The 21,927-nt window shown below is 44.0% G+C and overlaps 1 protein-coding gene across 2 annotated transcripts in view; it reads right to left on the bottom strand.

Moving 5' to 3' along the window:
* LOC141145610 (E3 ubiquitin-protein ligase TRIM39-like) overlaps positions 1 to 21,633 on the bottom strand; it is a 28,451-nt gene extending 6,818 nt beyond the window's left edge. Inside the window, exons 1-2 of one of the 2 annotated variants that reach the window (XM_073632437.1) lie at positions 21,474 to 21,607; positions 1,244 to 8,464 (exon numbers count right to left, since the gene is read on the bottom strand). In XM_073632437.1, coding sequence (XP_073488538.1) covers positions 6,787 to 8,361 — 1,575 coding nt within the window. In that variant the 5' untranslated portion in view covers positions 8,362 to 8,464; positions 21,474 to 21,607 and the 3' untranslated portion in view covers positions 1,244 to 6,786. Of the gene's footprint in view, positions 1 to 1,243; positions 8,465 to 21,473 lie in introns of those variants that run through there. The other variant, XM_073632436.1, reaches the window with a different exon arrangement.
* Positions 21,634 to 21,927: the final 294 nt, after the last annotated feature.

The following is a 21,927-nucleotide window of genomic DNA, read 5'->3' as shown; positions in this document are numbered from 1 at the left end:
TACATTCACATCAGTCCCTACCCTTAAGGAGCTTACAATCTAAGGTCCCTAACTCACATTCATATACAAGGGCCAATTTAGACAGGATCCAATTAACCTCCCAGCATGTCTTTGGAGTGTGGGAGGAAACTGGAGTACCCAGAGGAAACCCACGCAGGCACAGGGAGAGCATGCAAACTCCAGGCAGGTAGTGCCGTGTCTGGGATTCGAACCAGCGACCCTTCTTTACTGCTAGGCGAGAGTGCTACCCACTATTAAAAAATATAATTGAAAAATAATTATAAAAAATATAAAATTGTAAAAAAATAAAATAAAACTACTGACAAAATTTTGCACTGGCTGACAGCTGATCACATGGTAAAGGGCCGGGATCAGCCCTTTACCCTGATCTTGGGACTCGGTGATCATAAAGCGTGCTGTCCGCGCACCGTAGGGGGCACACGGTCAGCGCGAGCACAGGACGACGCCCACGAACGCCCTCCCAGCAATCTAAGCCCACACTGTAGCCGTCTTTCGGCTATATCGCGGGCATCAAGTCGTTAATAACAGAGCACAGGTGAATTCATTTAATGTAATGTAAAGAATCCATGTTTTTTCAAAGTTACTTCAATGTCACATTAAAAAGGGCCATCTCCTTGCTGTGCAGTTTTTTTTAAAACTTTTTTTGCTTTGTTAAGTTCCATTGCAGTGTCCAGTCCCATGCCCTTTTATGAGAATAGCTTGCCTATTAGTCTGGAAAATGGACAGAATTTAGTGTCAAAAAGTAACCTTTCGATGGGGTTTGACGCAAAGTTCAGGTTTTGCAGATTTCAAGCAGGATTCTGACGACTGCCTTGGGAATTGAACCTGGGCAGATTCACTCATCCCTGTAGCGAAATAAGCCAGAACTTCTAATTATCATACTGGTTCTACAAAGTACTTGACTTAGAAAGTATTAAAGCAGTACAGTCAGTATGATAACCAGGCTACTAGAATGTTTAATAGTAGAGGTCATCACTAGCAGATTCTATTCTTGTATATTAAAGATTTGCTTGGAAGAGCTTCTACAGTTCTAGGAGGAAATTATACACTTTTTTACTCAACTCTCCTTTTTTTTGTTTTTTTATTTTTTTGTGGGAACTTGGTATTCGAAAAGAGAGTTCCTGATATTAATTATATTTTAAATGGGCCTGATTAGCTGTGACATGTAAAAGGTGGGTACAAAGGAAAAAGTGTATCAGACTTTAGCAGATGAGACACCAAGTTCATAAAATCATAACATTTTATTGATACAAATGGTTTACAACAAAGCACATGAAGTTTGTGCCAAAATTAAAAACACGTATACATAAATCATACAGCAAAGATATTAATACATAGGGTTGGAGCATGATACTTTCAAATCGTGAACATTTGAGCAAGTCCCTTGTATTCTGTATATCGACGTGTTTCGCTTTCGCTTCCTCAGCACACACAGCAAAATAACACAGGGTTCACTATATGAATACAAAAATATCAATTACAATCATATAGGATAGGAAGTAAACATCACGCGTTCATATGTCATGCAACTAATGGAGCGTTCACCTTGCCCAGGAAAGTAGACACGTTTACAGGAACAGTCTCGGGGATGGGCACTGAGGCACCCATGAGGTGAACAATCCTCTCCCAAATCACATATTGTAGCCTAAATAAAAAAATGAACCCCACTTTATCTAAATTGAAAGTCCCTAAACAAACATAGCCACCGTAGCAATGCATAAAACATACTTACATGTATGCACAGGAGCCCAAAAAAGGGATTCCATACATGGGACAAGACAGGGAAGGGTAAAGCTCTCAAATGGTACCGAATAACTCCTCAAAGATAAAAAAAAGGGGGAGTTAAGAGGAAATATATGACAAATGCAAGAGACTGGGTATCGAACCCCAGAAAATAGATACTCAAGCATCAATGAGCACTATGTCCAAAGTAACAATATGGGGAAAAGAAATATAGAAGAAGGTCTATGTCAAGGAGGTCAAACAAAAGAAGGGGTCTAAGTGATACATCTTTCCCTCCATACTATCCACCTGCAACAAAGCACACAATAAGACCCACTACTATAATACAACATACATAGCAACTATACCCCATATTCCAAATAGCGACCTAGGCTTGCTCTTACCTTCAAAAATACAGCATACGCTCCTCAAAGTGCTTCTGAAAATGAGAGGTAGACCACCCCTTAAATACCCCCTACCGCCTGACCATGTGATCCATGTAGACCACGCCGGTGAGCACAACAAAGGCTCCATCCAGCACAGCTGGTGCCGTTCATCGCCGCAGGTGCTGATCACAGCATCTGGCGGAGCGGCCAACACCATGCAGCCCAACCAGGGCTGATACCCTACTTCTGTCGGGAAAGCATTGGGCCAATGCCAAAACCGCCAGCATTGAAGCAGAAACAAGCCCCACATTCGCCGCATAGGGGAAAGAGGCCAGGTGACAGCCAAGTGCCCACTCCGCAGAAAGTGAACCCCCGCACCCAATCCCACATTCACAGGGCAGATTAGCTCTTCAATATAGTGCACGGCACAGACACTAATGATAAAACCAAGTGTATGCTACACCTCTCCTGGGAGCCTCCAGGGGATAGCCTTACTGTAGGGAACTTTTTGTCTGGGCTAAAAGGCCTTCTGCAACCCACCCTAGCCCCACCTTCATAAGGGTTAAGGAAGTCTACAGCTGGCTCTCCTGGGTGCAGGTCTATCTCTCCCTGGCCCCCAGCCCTGTCCAGGGCCTCCATCAGCTACAACCAACTGATGGTGGGGTCTCTGGTTCCTATGCCCCAACTGCACTAGGGCTCCTCCCAACCTAGCTTATAACTGGGCCTTGCTTCATCCATTACACCACTACAGGAGGAATCTAACTAAAAGGGGCCCATCACCTGATGACACTATCTTCTGTAACCATACACTATTCTGGAACAGAGTCACATAGTGGCAGACTAGCTAACTGCACCTGCTTACACACATACTCTCCACCTCTCAGGTTCTCATTTATATATATGTATCACTGTTTGTGGGGAACCCTCACTTTGTAGCCATTACATCCATTCATGCCATAGCACCCATGCAACATTGGATGCTGTGTCTCAGCTAAGTGGGAGAAAGGGGGCACCCTTTTCAGATGATATGGATAAAAATATTTTTTATATATGTTTTATTAAAGGCTAAATGACAATATTAAGTGCTTATATGCATATGTTAGGATTCTTTATAGAACAGTCTTTCCTGCTAGAATGTGTGTTAGAATGTCTTTGGAAGGTCATGTTGTGCACAGACCTCAGTCTCCTGGTATTGTACTCCAAGGCATTTCAGGTTATGGATGATAATAAGGTGTTCCATAAAAACAGAGAGACATTTCTTGTAATTTGTAATGTGTGTTTTGTGCAAAATCTTAATGAGTTAATATGGAAGATGTTTTAGAACATCCTACATGACAAATATCCAAGACTGGGGTCTAAAAATCTCCCCTTGCTGAAGACATCAGCTTCTAGTTTAACACTTGACTTATCGGAATGTTCACAGCACCTAATCTTACTTTGATACTTTTTTCTTCTAAGTAAACTTTCAAAACGTTTCATTAGGAGCAGAGGTTTGTAGGTATTCCTTATCACACAGTTTGTGAATCTTTTGGGTTGCAACCTAAAGGGGCCTTAATGCTTCCAAAAGATTGTTAGGTTATTAGACACTGGGTGGGTCTTGGCATTCAGGAGCCTCTGCCTCCACTGGAGAACAACAGCCACAAAACATGTAGCTCAAGTTCATTGTCACTATCATAGGATGGTTAAGGCCCACATGGCCTTCAGGCAGAGATTCACGCCTTCTAAGGCTGAGCCTTGGCCTTCACTATCAGGGTCCAGATCTGAACCTGTGACCTCTGTAGTGTCGGGCTGTAGCACTTTGCTGTGCCACCTAAGATGCTGGGCAGCTACCTGTCTGATTCCTTGGACAATCTTTCCTTGTCTCTGATGAACCTTGAACTCTTTTCTCCTCCCTATGAACTTCCTGATCTCTGCACTTCGGTTTGCCAGATTGTTGTGCTCACTCCAGCCAATATCTTGCTCCTTTTCACTCCTGCTGCTGTCCATATCTTTACTACCACTTAATACTGATCGTTGGCTTGTTCCTTGACTACACTTCCATTTGATCCCAACCTGTAACCATTTGTTATCGAGCTTTGGCATGCTTACTGACTACTCTTCTGCTTGATCCCTACCTGCTACATCTGCTACCAGCCTCCGACTTGCTCACCTCCTGGGGTGGTAATCCTAAGAATCATGACCTGGCACACAGCAACACCCATCTCTACCACCAGGAGCTCTGGTGAAGACCAGTTAGTGCTTAGACCCCAAGCCTTGGGTGAGCTTGCATCATCCACCAGGGTGACCTGCTCGTGTACCTATCCTGCTGGTCGGTGAGAACCCCTCTACTGCTATAGCTACTGGTCTCCGAGCCTGACCCATGGCCATGGCATTTACCTTGGAACCTCAATCCAGGCACACAGCCTGCAAACACACACACCCTAGCTTCCCCCTCTAGAGGGGAGGACTTCTTAAGAACCTTTCCAATACAGAGCTCAGGTATCTTGTCTGAACCTGGTTCAGAGCATTGATGGCAAGATCACTATGGTTTGTTCATCTGACAAGACAGAGAACCCCCTGAATCCACCTTCATCAAAGGACTCTGGAGCTCTCTCAACAGAGTGACTGGCAGGTAATGCAATATAGGAAGTCGCTGGAACTAGTATTCACCAAGAGATCATTAAAAAAAGGGGTTAGGGAACGCATCCCTACATAAGGGGCATATTTCCCTTGGACCCTTCTTACCATCCCTCAACCTGTACAGCCATCAACTGTCACAGAGTATCAACCATCACATCACAACAATCTCTTCCAATATTTTTATTGGTGAATTTATACAGATATATAGACCATCACCGAGATGCATTAACATGCTCTTTTTTATGAAAGGGCATCAATAATGAAAAGAGGATATCTGAAATTCAACATCAATGAGATCATAAACCGTCTCAGAGAGAACATCACGGGGCCTGTTAGGTCTCCTACTGTAAGATGTCATCATGTATTTTACTGACGGACGTCTTCCTGCTTCTATTAAACTGACAGTTGGTCCATTTACTGACATCTACAAGCTTCTCCCTGCATATTTGCACTCATACGATTGCTTTATATGTTGGAGCTCTCAGGCATTTTTTCTTGGTAGTGGTCAAGGGATCAACTTTAAATGAGATTTTCCACCGAGCGCCAAGATACTCCCACCGACCCCCCCCAGTCTGCACAAGTCCATCAATTCAGTCTGTCGCAGGGATGGCAGATTTTCCTTTCCTTCCCGGGGCTCTGGTGGCATGACATCAGCACCCCGCCCCCTCCAGAGATGCAGTTCCTGCCCCCAGACACCCGCCTGAAGTTCTAGCAAGAGATCTCTGTGTGACTGAGAAGCAAGTCACCCAGGATTGTCTGTGACAGGAGGCAGAGACCGGGCAGTGATAGGCACTGCTGCAAGCCTCAGGCTTGTCTCATCAATGGGTGCACTGCACACTTTGCACCCATGGATAATATGCCATTGGGAGGCCACATGGGCCCCCTGGAACATGGGTGGAGGTCACAGCTGCGACCCCTGCGACCCCTATTGCTAGGCCCATGCCTACTACAGTTGGTATGTTAAAAGCAGATGGGTCATTCTTGGAACAAATTTATACATGAGGCTCTTGGGTCCATCTTTATTATATGAACCTCAGTCCTATTTTATACCATACCTTCATTGACATACACTTCGGTATGGACAGTCTGTGAACTATTGCGGCCTAATTACAAAATAATATGTACAACTGCCAGTTAAAAAACAAGAACATAAAACAAAAAGTTACTTGAATAGATTGTTAACATCACTATACAAAATGGGAAAAAATTATGTAAGAATGCAGTAAGGTAAAAGAAACCTTCTGCCTTTACACCCACTTTACCAATGTTCCCCTTTTAAAAGCCAACAACCAACACTGTGCTCGGATGCCTAATTTGAATCCCAGCTGTCACAGCTGGGGTCCTCACTAACCATCAGATCAAAGGCAGGTGGGAGGTTTCATTGACAGAAATGACAGACATCAGCCAGCAAATGAACAACAGCGCCACCTTTAGACTGCAGTGGTGTCTTCACCGCTATTTTTTTTTAAGAGTGTAACTGTTAGATACATTTGCATTATTAAGAAAAAAAGTATATCAACTAAAAAAATAGATGCAAATGTTAACAATATTTTCTTTATGTTTGTGAGCCTACAGGGATATTTTTAAGAACAGTTTACTAGTAAATTAATGCCTTATATATTCTTAAAAATATATAAACATTATTTAGGTATGCATACAAGTCAGAGTTAAGCTACCTATGGATGTCTGTCTGTTTTTGATCAGCCCACAGACTGCATGAAAAAAAAAAAAAAAAAAAAAAAAAAGAAGAAGATTTCTCCATCCACACAAGCGAGGTGGATGGAGGGATCCTCCCCACTATCAGAATATAATGATCAGCAACTGTAGCCGATTGGCTGCAGTTGACTGATCAAGAATTAATTTTCCAACAAGATGGTTCATCAAAGTTGAATGGGCATAGACACATATGGATCATAATTTGTTTGGTCTCTGCTGAACTGGCCAAATTTCGATCCATCTATGGACAGATTATCTGTTACTTGACTCATACTGATGCTGTTCAAATTGGCCTGAGCATCTAGGCATCAATGACCTCTGTTTACAAAAGTGTTAGACAACCTATTCCTAGACCCAACACAGCATGGAGGGGCTCAGTGAAGGTGGTGGTGAAGGTGTGGAGGTGTCTGATCGGGTGACACATCTCATAAAAGGACAGCCGTCCGGCCTCATAATCCAGATAGATCCTGACTCTATTACTGGAGATATTGTCGGGTAACAAGGTTACTGCCCTATTATGAATCGCTGAACACCGATTATTTAAATTGCGAAAACTCCAAGTCTTGCTATTAAATTCAATTGCCGATTGCTCTCCTGTCCGCTCTATACTAGGATAACACATTCCAACTACCCATCGCTCTGATTGACCGACATCCACTTCCCAATAGTGTCTCCCGGAGGAAAATCTCCTGCTGCTTAATACTTGATTGTACGTCTGAAATCTTTCTGATGTTTCTGGAAGATTCTGCTTTATATCTGATCTGGATACAGTTTTCATGTCATCTGATATCTTTAGATAATTATGAGCTGTGTTCACATCCAGTAATATGTCTGAAGTTTCTTGTATATTGAAGCATACATTTACCGATTTTACCATATCAGATAATCCTGTGTGTAATGTGTGTGAGATCATAGCCACATCCAGATCCCCTCCATCATGGAGGAGTCTACCATGTCTCTCTCTTTCCTCCGTAGATCCCACCTCAGTATCACACAAGTCCCCTGTGTCCGATTCCTGTAGGACAGTCAGTGGGTCAGTCATGTTACACAGCTCCCTAATGTCACCCATCTTTCTGGACAGTTCCTCCTTCTTTATTTCCAGCTGATGGATCAAATCAGACAATGAAAGTGAGAGTTGTTTTTCTTGCTTGTAGATTTCCCTCAGGACACTCTTCTCCAGGTCTTCCAGCTCTCTCCTGAGGTCTCTGAAGAGGGTAGAGAGTCTCTTTCTTTCACAGTCAACGTTTTCTTTTGATTTTTGTCGGCGTTCCTGCAGATTTTGGAGTCTCTTCTCTGTCTCCTCTTTCTCTGTGATCAGTTTCTGAAGAACATTGCTCAGTTTCTGTTTCTTCTTCTCAGAGGCCTCATCCAGAGTCTCCACCTTGTGTCCCCGGTGTTCTCCATCCAGCCTGCAGGACACACAGATACAGGCAGAGTCCTCAGTACAATAATACTCCAAGATCTTCTTATGGATGGAACATTTTCTGTTCTCCATGGAAGTGGTGGGATCAGTTAGGACATGTTCTGGTGACTTGCTGTGGACTCTTAGGTGATTATCACACAGAGAAGCTTCACAATGTAGACAGGATTTAATAGCAGGTACAGGAGAGTGAATACAGTAAGTACAGAAGATTCCAGTCTCCTCCTGATCTAGATGAGTAGACCGGAAAGTCTCCACTATGTTTCGCAGTGTTATGTTCCTCTGTAGTGCAGGCCGATCCCTAAACTCTTCTCTGCAGTCAGGACAGAAAAAACGTCCAGACCCCTCCTGTGTATCCAACACGTGAGCAATGCAAATCTGGCAGAAGTTGTGTCCACACCTCAGGTTTACGGGATCTGTATAAATGTTCAGACAGATGGAACAGTCTAACTCCTTTCTCAGACTATCAGATGCCATGGCTGACGACAGCAGTGAAAATAAAAAACTGAAAGTTTCAGGCACGGAGAATCCAAAGGGTGTCTCACGTTTTCTCTGCTCAAGCTGGTCTTGCAGCTTTAATCTGTAGGAAGTACATGGATAAAGCAAATGTCTATAAATTGAAGGACAGCTTGACAGCATAAACTCATCAGAACAGATTACAAAACATGAGATGTTGTTTCAAATATTAACAGACAGGGCCAAGTACAGGATAAGCTTTGACATATCATATAGTGACAGTAAATAGCAAAAAATACATCTCCTACGCTTGGAAGTGGGCCCAAAGAGAGGTAGCCACCTACACTATATTGCCGAAAGTATTGGGACGCCCGCCTTTACACGCACATGAACTTTAATGGCATCCCAGTCTTAGTCCGTAGGTTTCAATACTGAGTTGGCCCACCCTTTGAACTTAATACAGCTTTAAGTCTTCTGGGTAGGCTGTCCACAAGGTTTAGGAGTGTGTCTATGGGAATGTTTGACCATTCTTCCAGAAGAGCATTTGTGAGATCAGGCACTGATGTTGGACAAGAAGGCCTGGCTTGTAGTCAAATTCATCCCAAAGGTGTTCTTTTGGGTTGAGGTCAGGACTTTGTGCAGGCCATTCAAGTTCCTCCACCCCAAACGGGCTCATTCATGTCTTTATGGACCTTGTGCACTGCTCCAAATCATTTGGTGGAGGGGGGATTATGGTGGGGGGTTGTTTTTCAGGGGTTGGGATTGGCCCCTTAGTTCCAGTGAAGGGAACTCTTAAGGTGTCAGCATACCAAGACATTTTGGACAATTTTATGCTCCCAACGTTGTGGGAACAGTTTGGGGATGGCCCCTTCCTGTTCCAACATGACTGCGCACCAGTGCACAAAGCAAGGTCCATAAAGACATGGATGAGTGAGTTTGGGGTGGAGGAACTTGACTTTCCTGAGAGTGCTGCCCTCAAACCGATAGAACACCTTTGGGATTTATTTATTTATTTCAGTTACTTATATAGCACTGTCAATTTACGCAGCGCTTTACATATACATTGTACATTCACATCAATCCCTACCCTCAAGGAGCTTACAATCTAAGGTCCCTAACCCGCATTCATACATACTAGGGACAATTTAGACAGGATCCAATTAACCTACCAGCATGTCTTTGGAGTGTGGGAGGAAACCGGAGTACCCGGAGGAAACCCACCCAGGCACAGGTAGAACATGCAAACTCCAGGCAGGTAGTGCTGTGGTTGGGATTCGAACCAGCGACCCTTCTTACTGCTAGGCGAAAGTGCTGAATTAGAGCGGAGACTGCGAGCCAGGCCTTCTTATCCAACATCAGTGCCTGACCTCACAAATGCTCTTCTGGAAGAATGGTCAAACATTCCCATAGACACACTCCTAAACCTTGTGGACGGCCTTCCCAGAAGAGATGAAGCTGTTATAGCTGTAAAGGGTGGGCCAACTCAATATTGAACCCTACGGACTAAGACTGGGATGCCATTAAAGTTCATGTGTGTGTGTAAAGGCAGGTGTCCCAATACTTTTGGCAATATGGTGTATATTCTCATATTGGCTTGTCTGGATATGCCTTGCCTTGCTGCCCTCAAAAAGACACGGGAAGTCAGAACACACTGAAATAACAAAAAAAAATAAAAATAACACAGAGGCTGCACAGGCCTAGTGCATTGTTCTCAATAAGTCTTTAATAGGTAAAAACAGTAAGCCTACTTTCACACTGGCGCGTTGGGGGCATCGGCCCTTTTCAGCCGCTAGCTGGGCGCTTTTAACCCCCGCTAACGGCTGAAAAAGGGTTAAAAGCGCCTGCAAAGTGGTGCTGCGGCGGCGATTTGCCGGCACTTAGGCGGCGTTGCCTATTGATTTCAATGAGCAGGGGCGCTGTAGAAGCGGTGTATATGCGGCTCCTACAGCGCCTCAAAGATGCGGCTTGCAGGACTTTTTTGGCATCCTGCCAGCGCACCGCTCCAGTGTGAAGGCACTCGGCCTTTCACACTGGAATGAGAGGAGAGGCTCTTTACAGGCGCTATGCAGGTGCTATTTTAAGCGCTATAGCGCCTGTAAAGCGCCTCAGTGTGAAAGCAGCCTAAGTATCATACTCACAATTGTACGCAAGTATCACAGTTCTTCATAAATAGATCGCAGCTTTAAGATCCACAATACATCGTGTCACACAGCATATACACTACTCCGAAAAAGTATTCAGACCTCTTGAAATTTTCCACATTTTGTCAGGTTACAACCAAAAATAAATGTATTTTATTGGGATTTTATGTGATAGACCAACACAAAGTGGCTCATAATTGTGAAGTGGAAGGAAAATGATAAATGATACAAATAAATATATGAAAAGTGTGGGGGGGGGGGGCATTTGTATGTCGCCCCCCGGAGTCAATACTTTGTAGAAGCCCCTTTCACAGCAATTACAGTCTTTTTGGGGATGTCTCTACCAGCTTTGCACATCTAGAGAGGACATTTCTGCCCATTCGTCTTCTTTGCAGAATAGCTCAAGCTCTGTCAGATTAAATAGAGATCGTCTGTTAACAGCAATTTTTTGGATTTAGGTCTGGACCGTGACTGGGCCATTCTAACACATGAATATGCTTTGATCTAAACCATTCCATTGTAGCTCTGGCTGGATGTTTCGGGTTGTTGTCCTGCTGGAAGGTGAACCTCCGCCCCAGTCTCAAGTCTTTTGCAGACTCTAACAGGTTTTCTTCTAAGATTGCCCTCTATTTGGCTCCATCCATCTTCCCATCAACTCTGACCAGCTTCCCTGTCCCTGCTGAAGAAAAGCATCCCCACCACATGATGCTGCCACCACCATGTTTCACGGTGGGGATGGTGTGTTCAGGGTGATGTTCCGTGTTAGTTTTCCACCACACATAGCGTTTTGTTTTCAGGCCAAAAAGTTGAATTTTGGTCTCATCTGACCAGATCACCTTCTTCCACATGTTTGCTGTGTCCTCCACATGGCTTCTCACAAACTGCAAACAGGACTTCTTATGACTTTCTTTCACCAATGTCTTTCTTCTTGTCACTCTTCCATAAAGGGCAGATTTGTGGAGAACACGACTAATAGTTGTCCTGTGGACAGATTCTCCCACCTGAGCTGTGGATCTCTGCAGCTCCTCCAGAGTTACCATGGACCTCTTGGCTCTTCTCTGATGAATGTTCTCCTTGCCCGGCCGGTCAGTTTAGGTGGATGGCCATGTCTTGGTAGGTTTGTAGTTGTCCCATGCTCTTTCCATTTTCCGATGATGGATTGAACAGAGCTCCGTGAGATGTTCAAAGCTTGGGAGATTTTTTTTTTTATAACCTAACCCTGCTTTATACTTCTCCACAACTTTATCCCTGACCTGTCTGGTGTGTTCCTTGGCCTTCATGATGATGTTTGTTTACCAAAGTTTTCTAACAAACCTTTGAGGGCTTCACAGAACAGCTGTATTTATACTGAGATTAAATTACACACAGGTGGACTATATTTACTAATTAGGTGACTTCTGAAGGCAATTGGTTCCTCTAGATTTTAGTTAGGGGTATCAGAATAAAGGGGGCTGAATACAAATGCACGCCATACTTTTCAGATATTTATTTGTAAAAAAAAAATTGAAAACCATTTATCATTTTCCTTCTACTTCACAATTATGTGCCACTTTGTGTTGGTCTATCACATAAAATCCCAATAAAATATATTTACGTTTTTGGTTGTAACATGACAAAATGTGGAAAATTTCAAGGGGGTGTGAATACTTTTTCAAGGCACTGTAAAATTTGGCAGTAGAGCAGATTGACGTGTTTTGAGGACTTGCCTCTTTCTCAGAGTCAACCTGAGGAAGGGCTCTGAGGAAGAGGAAAGTCCTCGAAACACGTCAGCCAACTGTACTGAGTGATGAATTTTATCTGCTGTGTGACACGATGTATCGTGGATCTTAAAGCTGCCGTTGATTAATGAAAAGTTGGGATACTTGCGTCCAATTGTGAGTATGATGTTTACTGTTTTTAAATATTAAAGATTTATTGAGGATAATGTAGACCTGTGCACCCTCTGTGTTTTTCTTGTTATTCTAGGAGTGGGTTCGATTCACCAAGTGTTCAGTGAACAATCTGGCTAAACCCAAACTTGGATGCGCATCCCATTGCAGTCTATGGGGACAAACTCTGTTCAATTTCTTGCCATTTTAGGGCTAATAGGCAAACTGTCAGAAAAGACATGAGAAGCTGGGTAATACCCTGGGGGGAGCATATACCAATGATAAAAAAATAAAATCCCGTAAAGCGGGGGTAGGGTCTTTTCATGAAACTATGAGGGAACAGTGAGCAAGTGTGTTCATTTAGAAAAGGAAGGGGCCAAGAAATGACATATTTACTAGCCCCTTCCCCTGCTCTCCATCCTGAAACATCCCCCACAACAGCCAGGGGGGAGAGGAGAGGAGGGAAGCCAGCAGGAAGGTGGGGTGGGGGGGCAACAAAGGTAGGGGGAAATCGGCATTGCACATAGTCGTTAGGGGCACACCCCCTGATGGGGCACTATTCCTCCCACTGACACCAATGATGGGGCACTATTCCTCCCACTGACCCCAACGATGGGACACTATTCCTCCCACTAAAACCAATCATGGGGCACTATGCTTTCCACTGACACCAATGATGGGGCACTATTCCTCCCACTGACACCAATGACGGAGCACTAGTTCTTCCACTGACACCAATGATGGGACACTATTCTTCCCACTGACACCAATGATGGGGCTCTATTCTTCCCACTGACACCAATGATGGGACACTATTCCTCCCACTGACACCAATGATGGGACACTATTCCTCCCACTGACACCAATGATGGGACACTATTCTTCCCACTGACACCAATGATGGGACACTATTCCTCCCACTGACACCAATGATGGGACACTATTCCTCCCACTGACACTAATGATGGGACACTATTCCTCCCACTGACACTAATGATGGGACACTATTCCTCCCACTGACACCAATGATGGGACACTATTCCTTCTACTAACACCAATGATGTAATGATTTTACTCTCTCTGGCCATCAAGCCTATGGCATTGTTTACTCCCACCGATGCCAGGGCACGTTCTGCTCCCACTGACCAATATCCGGCCCCCCTAAAGTCTGAAGGGCCGTAAATAGGCCCTTTGTTTTGAAAGTTTGGAGACCCCTGAATTATATAGTGGAGAATGGAATCCCTGGCTGGGCATCAAGTTGAAAACTGGACTCCAGTCAAATTTATTTTTTTATTTGGATAAAGCGAAAAAAAAAAAAAAAAAAAAAAAAAAAAAGGTCCTAAATCTATAATATCATATGACTCTCGTCTAGTAATCAAAACGTGAGGCTTTATAATCTCCATCTCATCCATCCAGTCGATGTTATTGCCACGTCATCTAGAAGAGCCACGAGAGTCCATTGAGAAGAAGCGTCTGGAGAAACGGCCTCTGAAATGTATTAAACTGATGTATATGGCGATAGAAGATGATTTGTAAGCAGCCATAACAGTTTTACAATGCAGCTCTCTAAATATATTCCTTAATCTACAGCATTCGCTCGATCGGCATCTCAACAAGGTGACAGCTGTGGCCAAAATGTCTGCACTGTGCCGCCGTACGGTGTGTGCGAAAGATATATCGCTGTTTGGTTTTTTTAAGAAAGTAATTCTGAAAAAATAAATAATAGCCAGAACAAAATTTAGTCGTCTTCACTACTTTTGTAATTTGAAGATCTTCATATGACCACAAGATTCTACCGTCTACCTCAGTGGTCTCCAAACTGCGGCCCAGGGCCAGATATGGCCCTTTGCTTGCTTTTATCTGGCCCTTGGGGCACTGGTCCTCCCACTGATATAAGACAATATTCCTCCCACTGACACCAACTATGGAGTACTATTCTTCCTACTGCTACCCACGATGGGGTACTATTCTTCCTAATGATACCAACTATGGAGTACTATTCTTCCTAATGATACCAATGATGGGGTACTATTCTTCCTACTTGTACCCATGATGGGGTACTATTCTTCCTACTGGTACCCATGATGGGGTACTATTCTTCCTACTGGTACCCATGATGGGGTACTATTCTTCCTACTGGTACCCATGATGGGGTACTATTCTTCCTACTGGTACCCATGATGGGGTACTATTCTTCCTACTGGTACCCATGATGGGGTACTATTCTTCCTACTGACACTCATGATGGGGTACTATTCATCCTACTGACAGCCACGATGGGGTACTATTCTTCCTCCTGGTAGCCATGAAGGGGTACTATTCTTCCTACTGGTAGCCATGAAGGGGTACTATTCTTCCTACTGGTAGCCATGATGGGGTACTATTCTTCCTACTGGTAGCCATGAAGGGGTACTATTCTTCCTACTGGTACCCATGATGGGGTACTATTCTTCCTACTGACAGCCATAATGGGGTACTATTCTTCCTACTGGTAGCCATGATGGGGTACTATTCTTCCTACTGGTACCCATGATGGGGTACTATTCTTCCTACTGGTACCCATGATGGGGTACTATTCTTCCTACTGGTAGCCATGAAGGGGTACTATTCTTCCTACTGGTACCCATGATGGGGTACTATTCTTCCTACTGGTACCCATGATGGGGTACTATTCTTCCTACTGGTACCCATGATGGGGTACTATTCTTCCTACTAACACCAATGATGGGGTACTATTCTTCCTACTAACACCAATGATGGGGTACTATTCTTCCTACTGGTAGCCATGAAGGGGTACTATTCTTCCTACTGGTACCTATGATGGGGTACTATTCTTCCTACTGGTACCTACGATGGGGTACTATTTTCCTACTGACACCCATGACGGGGTACTATTCCTTCCACTGATACCAACGATGGGCTTCTATACCACTCACTACCAATGATGGGGTACTATTCTTCCTACTGACACCAGTGATGGGGCACTATTCTTCCTACTGACACCAATGATGGGGTATTATTCTTGCTACTATTGTTTAAAAAATTTGGAGACCCCTGATTTAAAGTGATATTAAAGGCAGCCCTGATCCTCCTCTTTCCAGGTCCCCGCTGGCGCTCCTGGACCCTCCCTCCTGCCCAGTGCTACAAGCAGCTTGCTATGGGGTCACCCATGCAGGCTCGCTTCTGAGCAGCTGCTCTGTGTGTCCATTCACAGACAGAGCTTGGCTCGGGCCCCACCCCCCCCCCGCTCTCTCCTCATTAGCTCACTGGCTGCTGTCTCAGCGAATGAGAAGGAAGAGACCCGGGAGAGACGCTGCTCTCATGCACTTCTCTGGATCAAGCTGGGGTTCGGGTAAGTATTAGGGGGGCTGCTGCACACATTAGGTTTTTTACCTTCATGCAGGTAACTACAGTCTTGGCGAATCCAAAATGACACTTTAGAGCAGGGATCTCCAAACTACACGTCCCATGAGGCATTGTAAAACTCTGACATTCACAGACATGACTAGGCATGATGGGAATTGTAGTTCCTCAACAACTGGAGGGCTATAGTTTGGAGACCCCTGCTTTAGAGGAACAGATAAATAAAAAACACATGACCACATACTGTTGACCCAAGACAGAACGGGATGCCTTTAACATGTCAGTCAGGGGGAATATATCTCAGCGATAAAGAGAATAAGAGTGGACAATAACCCTACATGCCCATAAGTGCTCAAGACAGCTTGTGGAAAGGTGGCAAACTGTGGCTCTCACCACACAAAATTTTATTAAGCTTTGCCAGGCTCACAGGGAGCTACTCCTTCAAAAAACGGACATAGCAGTTTTCTCCTATAATAGACTTGAGACCTCTTTTAAAAAGGGGCAAGAAACAAGTGGGAAATAAATAAGGGGGGTATGTTACAGACCCCCCCAACCCGAAGGAAGAAGAGGAGTGAGATCTCTTATCACAGTAAGAAACGGGGGCGAGGCAAGGCAATGTCATCATGATGGGGGGGGCTTCAACTATCCAGATATTGACTAGACAGAAGAAACTGCTCACTCATTAAAAGCCCGTCATGTCCCAAAAAAATGTCATACAGGATAACTTCATGTCCCAATTGGTGGATTCCCCAACTAGAAAGAAAGCATTGCTAGATCTATTAATTACAAATAACTCAGATCTGGTGGCAGATGTGGAAATACGGGACAACTTGGGAACCAGCGATCACAGGATAAGTACATTCAGCATTAAATCATAGGAAAAAGGAGGCGCGAGGGTAGTACAAGAAGAAAAAGAGCCAACTTTTCTAAACTGCGCTCAATACTACAAGATATTAAGTGCGGCCAAATCCTAGAAACAATGAACACGTAGGAAAAAAAATGGGAATGCTTTAGGAACATATTAAATAAAAAGGTATCACCGAGTACAATAAATATAGAAGAACAGAAGTTCAAACCTGGGTAGCAAAACCGTTACTTAAAAGACATCTTAAAAAAAGAACAACGGCCTTTAAAAAGTATAAAGTGAAGGGGTCAATGTCAGCATGTCAACACTACAAGGAATGCAACAAGAAGTGTAAGAACGCAATCAGGGTGGCTAAAAAAAGACTATGAGAGACACATAGCAGAGGAGAGTTAATAAAAAAAAAAAAAAAAAAAAAAACAAGAAATTTTTAAAATATATTAACAGTACGAAAGCAAGGTCAGAGCACGTTGGCCCCATAATGGTTGATGAAGGGAAGCTGGTTACAGATGACAAGGAGAAGGCAACTGTATTAAATGTTTACTTCTCCTAGTTTTTACACAGGAAAAGGCGGGGTATAACCATCAAGAGTGTATTGTTAGTAACACATCACAGAATGTACTCTTGTGGCTTACAGAAGCCAGTGTCCAAAAAAAAGACTAGAAAAGCTTAACGCAAAGAAACCACCGGGACCAGATGGCTTACACCCGAGAGTCCTCAAAGAACTCAGTCAGGTTATAGCCAGACCACTATTCCTAATCTTTATTGACAGCATACTGACAGGAATGGTAGCAGGCGAAAAAAAACACCTGGCACTAATATTAAAAAAAAAAAAAGGGTAGAAATATATTCATGGAAACTACTGGCCTGTCAGTCTAACATCAATAGTATGTAAACAATTTGAGGGGATGATAAGGGACCATATCCAAGATTTTTTTTTTTTTTTTAACAGTTGCGTTTCTTAACCACTTCAGCCTCGGAAGGTTTTACTCCCTTCCTGACCAGAGCACTTTTTGCGATTCGGCACTGCGTCGCTTCAACTGACAATTGCACGGTCGTGCGACGTTGCACCCAAACAAAATTGACGTCCTTTTTTTTCCCACAAATAGAGCTTTCTTTTGGTGGTATTTGATCACCTCTGTGGTTTTTATTTTTTGCGTTAAACAAAAAAAAAGAGCGACAATTTTGAAAAAAAAAAAAAAGCAATATTTTTTACTTTTTGCTAAAATAAATATCCCCCAAAAATATATATAAAAAACTATTTTTTTCCTCAGTTTAGGCTGATATGTATTCTTCCACATATTTTTGGCAAAAAAAGAAATCACAATAAGTGTATATTGATTGGTTTGCACAAAAGTTATAGCGTCTTCAAAATAGGGGATAGTTTTATGGAATTTTTATTATTATTATTTTTTTACTAGCAGTGGTGGCGATCTGCGATTTTTATCAGGACTGCGACATTATGGCGGATACATCGGACAATTTTGATACATTTTTGGGACCATTGGCATTTATACAGCGATCAGTGCTATAAAAATGCATTGATTACTGTAAAAATGTTACTGGCAGGGAAGGGCTTAACCACTAGGGGGCGATCAAGGGGTTAAATGTGTTCCCTGACTGTGCGTTCTAACTGAAAGGGGGAGGGGACTGTGAAGGGGAGATGAGCTGTCTCTTCTCCCCTCAGAGAACCGGGAACTGTGTGTTTACACACACAGATCCCGGTTTTCGGTGTGCCCTGAGCGACCGATGGGCACTCGCATTGGCTCCGTGGGCGAGCGCACGCCCCTAGTGGCCAAAAAAGGAAGCGACGTAACATAACGGCGATTCGCGCAGCTGAGCCACGTTGCCGCAGTGCAACTGCGGCGGCTGGTCGGCAAGCGGTTAAGCAATGTTCAGCAGCCTGAACAAGTAAAGATACACATCCAAGAATTTTCTGATGAAAACAGTATCATCAAACAGTAATCAGCATGGGTTTCTGAAGGGTCGTTCTTGCCAAACCAATCTGTTAACATTCCACGAGGAAGTGAGCTGTCATCTAGATAAAGGAAAGCCGGTGGATGTGGCGTATTTGGATTTTGCAAAAGCATTCGATACTGTCCCCCACAAATGCTTAATCTACAAACTGAGGTCTGTAGACCTGTAGCCCATGGGGTTTGTTCTTGGATAGAAAACTGGCTACAGGGGCCAGTCCAAAGGGTGGTGATAGATAAGGTGTGCTCAGAATAGTCTGGAGTAGTAAATGGGGGACCCCAAGGCTCTGTCTTGGGACCAATTCTGTTTAATTTATTTAGAAATGATATAGAGGTTGGTATAAATAGCTCAAGCTCAGTGTTGTTCGCTGATGACACAAAAATAAGTAGGACAATAACATCACAGCAGAATATAGAAACTTCACAGGAAGACCTCAATAAATTATTGGGGTGGGCAACTAACTGCATGGCAAATAAGGTTTAATATTGAAAAATGTAAAGTAATCCACTTGGGGGTTAAAAATGTAAATGCAATTTACTCACTAGGGGGAGAACCTCGGGGGGAGAACTTCTGAGGGAGAACTTCTGAGGGGGAACCTCTGAGGGAGAACCTCGGGGGGGAGAACTGAGGGAGAACTTCTGAGGGAGAACCTCGGGGGGGGGAGAACATCTGAGGGGGAACCTCTGAGGGAGAACCTCGGGGGGGGAGAACTGAGGGGGAACCTCTGAGGGAGAACCTCGGGGGGGAGAACTGAGGGGGAACCTCTGAGGGAGAACTTCTGAGGGAGAACCTCGGGGGGGGAGAACATCTGAGGGGGAACCTCTGAGGGAGAACCTCGGGGGGGAGAACTGAGGGGGAACCTCTGAGGGAGAACCTCGGGGGGGGAGAACTGAGGGGGAACCTCTGAGGGAGAACTTCTGAGGGAGAACCTCGGGGGGGCAGAACATCTGAGGGGGAACCTCTGAGGGAGAACCTCGGGGGGGAGAACTTCTGAGGGAGAACCTCCGGGGGGGGAGAACATCTGAGGGGGAACCTCTGAGGGAGAACCTCGGGGGGGGAGAACTGAGGGGGAACCTCTGAGGGAGAACCTCGGGGGGGAGAACTGAGGGGGAACCTCTGAGGGAGAACTTCTGAGGGAGAACCTCGGGGGGGCAGAACATCTGAGGGGGAACCTCTGAGGGAGAACTGAGGGGGGGAGAACTGAGGGGGAACCTCTGAGGGAGAACCTCGGGGGGGAGAACTGAGGGAGAACTTCTGAGGGAGAACCTCTGGAGGGAGAACCTCTGAGGGAGAACCTCTGGATAGAAAAAGACCTGCAGGTCCTAGTAGAAGACAGACTGAACAATAGCATGCAATGTCAAGCTGTAGCAAGCAAAGTTAGAAGAATATTTTCATGTATTAAAAAGGGTATTTACTCCAGAGATAAAACGATAATTTTTTTTTTTTTTTAAGTGACAGTGTAAAAAAAAAAAAAAAAAGAAAAAAATGAAGAATTTTTTTTTTTTTTTTTTTTTTTTTAAAGCACCCCAGGCCCAGTGTCCTTGTGCACCAAAGAAAAAGCATTCATAAGTCGCGCCCGCAAATGTAAACGGTGTTCAAATCACACATGTGAGGTATCGCCGCGATCGTCAGAGCGAGAGCAATAATTCTAGCAAAAGACCTCCTCTGTAATGCTAAACAGGTAACCAGTAACATTTTTTAAAGCTTCGCCTATGGAGATTTTTCAGTACCGTAGTTTATCGCAGTTCCACAGGTGTGCGCAGTTTTACACTGTATCATGTTAGGTATCCATTTACGCAACGTAACATTATTTTTTACAATAATCAAAAAAATTGGGGCTAATTTTACTGTTTAATTTTTTTTTTTTTTTTAGTTCAGTGAAGTGTATTTTTTCCCCAAAAAAATTGCGTTTGAAAGACCGCTGCGCAAATACCGTGTGACATAAAATATTGCAATGACTGTCATTTTATTCTCCAGAGTCTTTGCTATAATATAATATATATATATATATATATATATATATATATATATATATAAATAAATATATGTTTGGGGGTTCTAAGTAATTTTCTGCCAAGAAAATACCGATTTTAACTTGTAAACAAGTGTCAAAAATAGGCTTGTTCTAGAAATGGTTTAAATCGGTTGTATTGCCCGCTCGGTCATATAAATAAGGCCTATAATAAGGCTTACCTGTAGGTAAAAATTGATATCTCCTAAACCTGGAGATATTCCCCCTGCATGCAGCTGTTGATGTCCGGCGGATGATGCCGGAAATTCAGAGCTCCTTGCCGGAACGCACAACGTCATTGCGGCTCCGGCCACTCACAGCGCCGGAGCCAGCGAACCCCCGGAAGAAATGCAGAGGGAACATGTCAGCTCCCTCAGCGGTGACCGGGGCGCGCTGCGGGGGCCTCGTTCTAAGGTAAGCATTTCATAATGTGCTGGTATGCAATGCATACTAGCACATTATGTTATTGTCTTGCAGGGTTTTTTTTTTTTTTTGGTTTTCTTTTTTCAGCGGTTTACTACCGATTTAAATAGGCAGCTTGGTGCCAATGCACGTGGATGTGTGTGCGCTGGCGGTGGATGTGTGTCCCCTCGGTGTCAGCGCACACTGGATGTTAGCTTGTTTGTGTGTTGGTACATGTGCACAGTGCATTACCTGCACGGGAATGAGCATTAGCTGTATTAGTCTCCTGACAGAGCTACACGGAATATTCTAATAACTCCCTTCTAGTCAATCAATCCTATTGAATGTAGAACAACATTAGAAAACTCTAGAAATGAACCATTTCAGCTTCTTATCTTTAGATTTCTCACCATTTCAGGTTACATTTGCTATTTCATGCACAGAAATCTTTTCCTCCATAGCCACTGGCTCAATAATATACAATATTGTGTACATATCTCCAGATCTCTTACCAGTTCTGTAGACTGGCTGGATTAGAATGTCAGTCTTGTCTGCAGGCACTTCAGTACAGTCCCAGCATGTTGGAGCCCCAGACTTCCGCGTTCCAGGCCTCGTTCTCACCTCTCAGCGTCCTCCAGTCTATTTCTGCGCTCCAGGCCTCGTTCTCACCTCTCAGTGTCCTCCAGTCTATTTCTGAGTTCCAGGCCTCGTTCTCACCTCTTGCTGCTTCCTGGCCTCCAATTCCTCCCAGGAGCCTCTGCTGTAACCTAATCACAATAGAAAACACAATGTTCCCTAGACCTTAGTGATCTTCACTCCCCTCAGTCTGTATACATGAATCCTCTCTTCAACCCCACACAGATATCTGACAGAGAAACAAGATCCTTTTCCTTCTGATCAGTTCAGTAAAATCTTCCTACATCAGAAGATATTCACATGTCTCATTCCATCCCATATCCCAAAAAT

This window comes from Aquarana catesbeiana, linkage group LG05, assembly GCF_042186555.1.
Source record: "Aquarana catesbeiana isolate 2022-GZ linkage group LG05, ASM4218655v1, whole genome shotgun sequence".
NCBI classification, from domain to species: Eukaryota; Metazoa; Chordata; class Amphibia; order Anura; family Ranidae; genus Aquarana; species Aquarana catesbeiana.
The sequence above is the reverse complement of the archived record's forward strand: the minus strand, read 5'-3'. Positions and strand labels throughout refer to the sequence as shown.